Source organism: Phoenix dactylifera, chromosome 16 (assembly GCF_051530095.1).
Source record: "Phoenix dactylifera cultivar Ajwa chromosome 16, Ajwa_hap1_PhDact_Kaust_v1.1, whole genome shotgun sequence".
NCBI classification, from domain to species: domain Eukaryota; kingdom Viridiplantae; phylum Streptophyta; class Magnoliopsida; order Arecales; family Arecaceae; genus Phoenix; species Phoenix dactylifera.
In genome coordinates this window covers 8,882,224-8,892,045 of record NC_143205.1, presented here as the reverse complement: position 1 = coordinate 8,892,045, position 9,822 = coordinate 8,882,224, and the positions used below count along the sequence as shown (strand labels likewise).

At 37.5% G+C, this 9,822-nt stretch overlaps 1 protein-coding gene across 1 annotated transcript; it reads left to right on the top strand.

Moving 5' to 3' along the window:
• Window positions 1-323: 323 nt before the first annotated feature.
• Window positions 324-8,685, top strand: LOC103701113 (putative sodium/metabolite cotransporter BASS5, chloroplastic). Its single transcript, XM_008783088.5, has 9 exons — window positions 324-527; window positions 601-648; window positions 734-834; window positions 1,164-1,294; window positions 3,967-4,160; window positions 4,244-4,496; window positions 5,061-5,314; window positions 5,392-5,474; window positions 8,393-8,685. Exons 1-9 carry the CDS (start codon window positions 437-439, stop codon window positions 8,486-8,488), a joined length of 1,251 nt encoding a protein of 416 aa, XP_008781310.3. The 5' UTR covers window positions 324-436; the 3' UTR covers window positions 8,489-8,685.
• Window positions 8,686-9,822: the final 1,137 nt, after the last annotated feature.

Here is a 9,822-nt window from a genome sequence, read left to right as displayed (position 1 = left end):
GAAATATTATATGTAATTTCTATTATATCCTTAATAAAAATTAGATCTTTAATGTCTTTTTAATGCTAAAGGATTTTTTAGAAAAAATAAAAATAGAGTGATTCTCGACTCACAAGAAAATAACTTTCTCATATTTTTTATGGAAAAGACTTTCCATGAAAGATGGGAATACAACTTTTTTGTCTCTCTCCTTTGAAAACTTCAACCAAATAAGAGATGTTTTATTATTTTTTCTGTTGACTACACATTTTTTTTTCTTCTTTTTCTGCAAACCATAAAAGTGATTTTCTAATACCTCTTCTTCTTCTTCTTCTTCTTTTCTTTTTTTCTTTTTTTTTTTTTTTTGTGGTAAACCTCACTTTTTCGAAAGCACTGGGGGAAGTCAAAATACTCCGAGTTGCCAGTAATAGCGCGATATCTCCGCAGATCGCCTGAGATGAACCCCAACGCCGTCGCCTTAAAGCGGCCCCTCCCTCTCTCCGCTGCCTTCCAACGCCCTTCTGCCGCTCTCATCCACCGGCGATCAGGTCTATCTCTGTCTCTATCTGCCTCTCTCTATCTCGGTTTCGTTCTCTCTCAACTGAGTAGTTTCTCTTCCAGATTGCTGCTCTGTAGCGTTCCCGGCAGCTTCTTCAACCGCTACATGGTGTAGGTTCTTGACTTCGCTTTGTTTCCCTTGTTGTTGTCGTCCTTTGGCTTCGATCGCTCTCTCTGATTACTTTGATTGAAGCAGCGAAGGGTAGTAGGGTTCTTGTGGCAAGATGTAGTTCGGCTAAGACGGCTGATTCTTTCGAGCCCGATCGCACCCGAGAAGATGCATTCGTTCCGGGCCAGGTCCTCATTTATCCCAAAGTAGTTCGAATTTATTATTTAGCCCAATAAATATGAGAATAACATAAATTATAACTTTGAATATAGTAGGTAAAGGAACAAGGTCCAATCTTTATTAGTCCAATTGTGCTCAAAAAGCGGAAAAATATTTAATTTTAGTCCCATATTGCTTCCCATGGTTTCACAAAATGGAAACAGGGGAGTGGGAGATGATTGCTTGCTGTATGTTGTTTTTGGGAAAACTCACTCTTAATAAAACAAATGGAATGATTCTTTTTTGGTTCACTATTGTTTTAACATATTTTGCCTTGTTGCTGCTTGGATTGTTTCAGGAGGTTGAGAGAAAAGATACTGACGTTTTGAAGATTCTGAGGGGTGCAAATTCAATTCTACCCCATGTGGTCCTTGCAAGTACAGTGTTGGCCCTTGTTTACCCGCCTTCTTTCATGTGGTTCACAAACAGGTTATATATCTCCTTTACTTTTTTGTGATGATAGATACTTGATAATTATATTTTCCTTGTGACTTGTGAAAGAGACAAAAGTAATACCTGTCAAATATTTCGGGCTGCAATGGCATTGTTCTGAAAGATACATAATGATATTGTGCCCAGTGAAAATATAATACATATATCAAACTCTTATATGTTTTAGGTAACTGAGATAAATGAGCAAAAATTTAAATGACACAGGAAAGCTAATATTTTGAAGGAGGACAAAAAAAAGAAGTATAACCAGAAATGGTTGATTTCGAGATTTAGAGTACATTACATGCTAGATGGATTGATAATGATTTTTGTGGGATCTAAGCAAAAGGGAGCAACTTAAAAGACATGTATGAATCCAAGGTTAGTTCTGAAGTCAAGAAATGCCCACAATGTAAGTACATCAGGTTCCTTGATTCTGACTTCAACAAAACTAGGAAGAGCATTGTTCTTTAGGAGAAAATAAAAATCAGTAGGTAGCGAACTGATAGAAGATATTTTAATGGCCTATATATTGAGGTGGTAAGCACTTGCCTATCGTTTCAAAGATTCCCTTCATATGTGAGCTTTATTTTGATTGAAGATCTAAAAGAGGAAGCAAGTTTAAGGAAACCTAGTTTGATTAATACAGAGGATTTAAGGAAGGTTGCTTTTATTATAGGTACAGCCTATAAGAGGACTTTACAATCTCTAATAGGATGAGATAATGCAAAGAAAATAAGCTAAATGGAAAGAATAACTCACATAGAGAAAAAAAAGAAATTAATTACAATGAATCAAAAAATTGAGCCATGATTACGGCCTTCTTCTTAATAATACGTCCTGAGACGATTACTCTATTATGCAAGAGAATCTTGTCATTGGAAAATAATATTCAAAATATAAAGGTAGCTCATGTGCTTAAGATAAGAATACAAAATTGGGTTACATGTAGTGCTTCTTGAGAAACTAAACTATGGTCGATTGGGTCACTGGCATGGTAGATTGAGCGAATCAGTTGATGAGTTTGGTCTTGTCAAGAGGCAGGGCTTGATTTTGCCTCAATAAGAGGACTTTACAATCTCTAATAGGATGAGATAATACAAAGCAAAGAAGCTAAATGGAAAGAATAACTCACATAGATAAAAAAAAGAAATTAATTACAATGAATCAAAAAATTGAGCATAGTCAATAGTTATCCATAGTGGAATGGTTGTCATGCTTGAAAACATGGGTACAAGGAGTTTATGAATGCTTCCATGGGGACTAGATGCAGATAAAGTGTAGTTGTTGAAGTATTGGAGATGTCCTTTAATCATGCCTAAGTTTCCTTTAAAACTTGTCAATTGTCGGAGACTGATCTTTAGAAACTACCTCAAAATTGTCGAAGTCCATGTTGCCCTTTAAACTGCAATTGGTTCCTAGAATTGCTTTATTGCTCATGTGCTAATCTTCAATCACCTATTTTCTTGTGTTAAGCATCAGTCTATCATAAAATTAAGCAACAAATAACGTGGTCAATTTAATCCTTGTTATCCAACCCTCCTAATCTTGATTTTATAAAAAGTTTCAGACACTACCTGCCATGTGGCTACAAATATGAAATTTAGGGCAAAAATATGCCGCCTTTTTTGGGGATTAAAAATTCATTAAAGACTTGAAGATCATGGAAGTGTACGAGTTAATCTCCATGATTACATTGAAAATGGTTAAAATATATTATAATGATAGCTGCTATGTAATAGGAATATCCCTACAACAGCCATCGTTATTGTTCCCATTAAGATTCTAAGTCCCTGTGGAATGGGGGGTGTCTCGACCATTCTATCCCCCTCCCATGGGTTGGGGCTCTGAAACCATGTAGGGAGAGAACAAGAAAGAGGAAAGAAAAAAGGAAAAAAAGATGACAAAAAGGAAAAAGTGAAAGAAAAGAAGGAGACTTGCCTTCCTCCGATGGATACCCCTTTCCCATCTATTGAAGTATTGAATGCCTCTAATAGTTCAGATATTTCAAAACCTATCTTCTTTGTTCTTTTTTTTTCTTCTTTTTGGACACAAAATTTTGAAATTCAAGATGTTAGATAAGGGCAGATTTTTGAGACAAACGAATAAGAAAGGAAGGGAGAAGAAAAAAAAAAAAAAAGGAAAGAAAGGAATGTAGAAGAAAAAGAAAAAAAGGGATGAAGGAAAGAAAGAAGAAAAAGAAAGAAAGAAAGAAAGAAAAGAAGAAAGGGAGAGAGATGGAGGATATTTACCTGGATGCATGACCAAGATCCAAGGTTTATTGTACTAGTAACAATCTAGCTACATTAATATTGCATATCGTGTATACACTTGTATAGAAAAAGTAATGAAAAATTTATATTAATAAAAGGGATATAGTTGAGAGTTGAGACCATGTTTCGCTGTTTCGGTACCAGACCCTGTACCGGCGCCACACTAGCATGGTGTCGGTATGATGTACGAATATTTTTGGTGCCACCTATATTGGATACTGGTACCAAAGCGGTATGGTACAGTATGCTCCGTACCGTCCGGTTCGGACCAGTATGGCATACTAGTTGAGACAATACAACATGATAATATCTAAGCTATTCAATTGCATGATGTATGCTGAATTTTCTTGCTATATCATTTTATTAACATTGGTCTTTTTATGGAAATCATATCAGGTACTACGCACCTGCACTGGGGTTCTTAATGTTTGCAGTTGGTGTCAATTCAAGTCCAAAGGATTTTATAGAAGCAGTCAAAAGACCTGATGCAATTGCTATTGGATACGTTGGACAGTTCATAATTAAGCCTCTTCTTGGATACATTTTCGGCACTATTTCGGTTTCAACTTTTAATCTTCCTGCTTCTTTAGGTGCGGAAAAATTCAGTTGATATCCTTATTCACAAATACTGAACCATAAATGATATTGATTTAGTTAGTACCTCTTGAATTAGGTGCTGGAATCATGTTAGTGTCATGTGTCAGTGGAGCACAGCTCTCGAACTATGCAACTTATTTGACGGACCCACCTATGGCCCCTCTAAGCATTGTCATGACATCTTTATCAACTGCCACAGCAGTTTTTGTTACACCAATGTTATCATTGCTACTTATTGGCAAGAAGCTGCCTGTCGATGTAAAAGGAATGATGTCAAGTATTATGCAGATTGTAGTTGCTCCAATTGCTGCAGGGCTTCTTTTAAACAGGTAACTATACCTGTCCACAATTAGATTTTGTTAGATTTTAAGTTATGTTAACTCACTTTTGACAGTGGAGATTTTCAAGCTTTGGTAATCGGAGGAATCATGTCACCTGTTGTATTATATGACCATGCATGAGGATATTTACGAATGATATTCTAATTTCTCTCTCTCTCTCTCATATTTATAATGTCTTCTTATACGGATATACAGATTTGTGTAGATAAATAATTAGAATGTAAGGCCGCCTCTGCTGGGTTTCATGTTTTACTGCTTTGATTGTTCATTGAACTTTCTCAGAATACATTAGCATAACTGTTCGTAGAATGTGAAAGATAGGCTTTGCAGATAATCATTTACTCCTTTAATTGTTCCATACTGTTTATAATCTTACTAACTTCCCTTGCAAGGTACTTCTATGATATATTAACTTTTTAACTCAGGAGCAATTGGCAGTAAATTCTTTTTCTGGATCTTCTTTTGTTATATTTGTTTTATGGTACCTATGGTTTGGGTAGATTGATTTGTCTTGATAAAGCTCTAATATTCCATCTTCTGTGCATTACACAGGTTTTTTCCAAGGTTTTGTGGCGCTATTCAGCCTTTTCTGCCTCCACTATCAGTGTTTGTGACAGCTCTCTGTGTTGGTTCACCATTGGCAATAAATATTGGGGCCATTATGTCTCCTTTTGGAATAGCCATAGTACTGCTTATTTTCGGATTTCATGCAGCATCCTTTATGTCTGGGTACAGTCTGGCTGGAGTGGTGTTCCAAAAGTCAGCTGATGTGAAAGCACTACAGCGAACCATTTCTTTTGAGACAGGTTCCACCATTTTTTATCTACTTGCTGATACTTTATCCATAATAAAATTTGGATGTCTTATCAGTTGCTGTTTTCAGGAATGCAAAGCAGTCTTCTAGCCCTCGCACTTGCAAATACGTTTTTCCAGGACCCCCTTGTGGGTGTGCCTGCAGCCATTTCTGTAAGTCAACTGTTCTCGTGCTTTCCATAGTGTTTATTTTCTCATATGACCGGTAGTGCTATTGACAGAAAAGCAGATGCTGCTAAGAAGCTTGTGATCAAGCTCAATGATGCACAGGAATAATAATTAATGGGGAAGAAGTGAATAAAGAGGGCTTACATTTTGATCTTAAACAAGAAAATAATTTTTCTGAAGAAGAATCAAGTTATTAATTTTGTTAACATTCTAAATCTGCATCATAAGGGAATCATATCTGATTTTGGCAGTTCACTCTAAACAAAAGCTGACTAGACATATTACTCTTGATAAGATTATATAATGATTGAGTTATTATAATAATAGTCATTACCCTGATTGATGGTTATGCATTCTTTTGAAATTAAATAAGTATTCAAGACTTCAGAGAAATTCCTTAGTGAGCTGTATGGAGCATTGCTAGTGAAGGTTGCTATTCGCAGTAAAAGATTTGTAGCTTGAATAAGTGTGGCATGCTTCTACCGTTCTTGTATGAAAAAGGTGGCGATAGAAGTATGGGAAGGGCAAATGCTAGGACAACTATGGTATGAGAGGGTTCTCTTTTTAATACAAGTTGTTAGTTCTTTATCTAACAGCTGCAATGGTTATTTGCTATTCCAAAGATTGTCACTGTTAGATTAACATCTAATGATTGAGATATACATTGAAAGCAAATTTATTAATACATAATGATAAATATTATAGAAATATTTATATATTTTTGAAAATCAGGTCATAATTTAGTAAAATTATATAAAAATAATATTATAATTTGTATATTATTTTTATCTGTATTTTCTATATTGAGATGAACACAAGTTATTTGGGTCTAGATCTTGTTAAGCTAGTTTGCTAGTCTCTTGAGCCAATAGTTGGTTTTTGATCCGAACATGAGCTGCTTGTGGCAAACAGGTTGTTTGTTTTGACAGGCTCAGTCTTGTTACTTACATGCTTCTTCAATATATTAGTGCATAGTGTCCAAGAGAGATGAAAAGAAAGACAAGGAAGTGAAACTGCATGTCATAAAATGGCAGCATAAAAAATTGTAGTTTAGGAGGGGGGTTGCAAAGACAATTTGCTGGTGATTTTCGAAAAGTTAAAAAAAAAAAAAAAAAAAAAAAAAAGAGGCACTTCTCCCTAATGGCACGGAATCTTGTGCTCATGCAAGACTTGAAAACTTGTATACTGGGAATGTCATAAATACATGAAGATTGAGTTTAAGGTTGATTATCAGTCATATATATATGTACTAGAAGAAAAGAATTTATTTCAGACTTATAGTAAAACCTTACAAGTTCACTCTCTTTTCTCAACAGCGTAACTGTATTTGAAGCTGTGACAATGACCTGTAGACTCTACATAATAACCCCATTTCAGTTTGGTAGTTTGGTACCCACAAGCTCATGCTTTACCCACTGCTTGTTTAATTTTTGTACTATTCCATCCTCATTGAAGTTTCACATTTCAAATTTTCAAGAAAAAGCCTTTGCCTTGATAGCCTTTCAAATGTGCCAGATTTTTATGATCCATAAAATCTGCTTCCTCGAGCAAACTAGAATCTTCATTTCTTTTTGGAGAGATTTGCCTAAGCCATATTCCATCCTAGTTCATTTAACTTGTAGCACATACTTGTTAGCTCCCAACACCCTTTGCTGCATCAAAAGTACATAATTCCACTTGCTCGAAAGACATGCATAGGGGCTCGGGCTTTTGCCGGCTAGGGTTGATGTTAATATTGAATTGTTTTTTTCCTCTCTGCTGTGAAAATGGTTGTGTACTCTAATATCTTTTTATGAGAACCTGTTAGAGAGGCATTGACACGGCCATACATTGGTACCAATATAACAAGCTTTTCAATGTTACTGCTGATCATGGCTGAAGTTTGATTTACTGGTGTTATGAAGTTGATGGCATCACAGAACTGGTGGGAGGACATCTAAGCTATATGATATAGTTTTAAAATGTGTGCTTAATCTCTCTATGCATGATGTCAAAGCCCATGATTGGCATTGCTTGGCCTACACAGTGATGTCTGTAATGCTCTTTTTATTAATTAAGAATAAATAAATTTTCAGGTACCAGTTAAAAGTCTCTTGAACCTTTTTTTCTTTCTTTCTTTTTTTTTTCTGAGTGAGATGGTGGGTTCTCCCTTTTGACAAGTGAGAATGAACTTTTCGTTGGAAATTCTGTTTGGGTTGGGTGCATGCTTCTGTGTGTGTGGGGAGGGGAAGATCCTACACCCTGACTAATATGTAGCTGCTGCTCTCTATGTTTAACACCATCCATCCAAAAATCATGAGTGCAATGAGATCATGGCTACTTGTCAATTTCTTCTTCCTTCTAATTCACTTACTTTGTTGAGTAATATTCGAATGTCAATGGAATCACACCATCCACTAACTATTCCTTTTTTATTCATCAACTCATCTTCCACTTACCCGAAATCCATCAAATATTTCTTCACATTGTACCGATGATATGCATTACATGTTGCATATGTTGAGTAAAATCATGGTCTCCATCAGATACTCCCTCCTGAATTATTATTCAACTGCTCGTTTCTCTTGAATCACAACCTTCCATCAAGTACTCATATGGAACAGTTATTTATGGATTTTATCACACATATTGAGATATCAATTTATCAGTTGATAAGATGAGAGCTATCTATCAAGTACTCCTTCCTCTTGAATTTATCATGTGCATCTCGCATGCCGAGTTCTGGTGATTATTTCTGAGATTTTCCTAGTTAAATAATGGTTTTGATATATGTTCTTTGATTTTTTTTTTGTGCACTTAAATATGCTTTAAATTAAAATTGTAAGATGTGGGCACATTATTGAAGGTATTTTAGCACTTGATCCTCCTATGGTAGAATTCATTGTTAGTTTAATTTATTGCAGGTTGTATTGATGTCTTTAATGGGATTTGCTCTTGTCATGATATGGTCTAAAAGGAAGCAACAAATGCATTTTGATGGGATCTCCATGAGGAACTGAAATTTCTTCATGCAGTTTTGGTTGATCAAGAATTTACTACTGCAAAACTTATACTGAAATGGACATGTATCACATATTGATGGTTAAGTTCTCATGATTTGAAGGCAGCACATCTGTAACATCCTTAGTGGAGATGAAAGTGTCAGGTGTATCATAGTAACAATATTTCTGAATTTCATGATATGTTTCAGTCCTCATGATTCTTTGCATAATTTTTTTCCTTTTCTTGGTTAAGAATTCTCATTAGTTTTTGGCAATTCAATCAACAGTTTCAGTGCCTGACTAATTGTATAGTTTATTAACAATTCATCCATGACCTATGCAACATATTCAACAAACTAATATTGAGTTATTTGTAATTTAATGGTCCTATTTATTGCTGTTGCTGGAAGCGCTGCTGCTGTTCTTTATTATTCTAGCCTCTCTTCCAATACTCATTTTTTCATGATGTTTGTCCTAAAATTATAAACAGCAAAATCAATTACAGCCATGTGGCAAGCACACATGATGACTATACAATCATGTGAAGTACATGTGACAATAAGAGATGTTTGTAACTCCCATGATGTGTTGAGCAGCATGTGTCATTTGCCAACGATGTGCGATGGTAGCATAATTGCTCGACCATAATCCATTCAACAATTAGAGTTGGGCACTGGGCCGGGCCGCCCATGGCTCGGCACGAAGCGGGCCGTGCCTTGCTACAGTACCGGGCCGTGCCAGGCACGGCCCATTCAAGGGGGCCGGGCTGGGTCACACTTTTCTGGCCCGCGGGCCGAGCCCGGCACGGCCCATTAGGGCCTGGCCTGGCACGGCCCGCGGGCCAAGAACGGCACGGCCCTGCGAGGCCGACGAGACCATCCCCTGCGACATGGTCCTCCTCTCCACCGCCCTTATATCTCCTTCCTCCCCACTTGCTACCTCCCACATGGTCTCTGACTCCAACTCCGAACCCCGCCACGAACCCAACCCCATTCTCCCACTATCTCGCCCTCTGCTCCCCGCCCCCAATTCTTCTGCTCCTATGGACCTGCAACCTGACCCCGCCTGGTCGGCCGCGACCCAGCCCGAGTCCCCCGACGCCCGACTGGTCTTCATCTCCCATCCGGACCGGACGGCCACCCAGCATCGCAGCCCCGCCGGCAACGCCATCTGCACCACCAAATATAACTTTATAACGTTCATTCCGCGAAATCTCTACGAGCAGTTCCGCCGCGTCGCCTACATCTACTTCTTCATCCTCGCCTGCATGAACCAGATCCCCCAGCTCACCGTCTACGGCCGCGAAACCGCCTTCGTCCCCCTCGGCGTCGTCCTCTTCCTCACCGCCGTCA

What these genes read in the sequence shown, in the direction of transcription:
- LOC103701113 (XM_008783088.5), top strand. Translation starts at nt 437, where the DNA reads ATGAACCCCAACGCCGTCGCCTTAAAGCGGCCCCTCCCTCTCTCCGCT. An exon ending in TTCATGTGGTTCACAAACAG is followed by an intron (nt 1,295 to 3,966) that starts GTTATATATCTC and finishes AAATCATATCAG; the next exon opens with GTACTACGCACCTGCACTGG. An exon ending in GCAGGGCTTCTTTTAAACAG is followed by an intron (nt 4,497 to 5,060) that starts GTAACTATACCT and finishes TGCATTACACAG; the next exon opens with GTTTTTTCCAAGGTTTTGTG.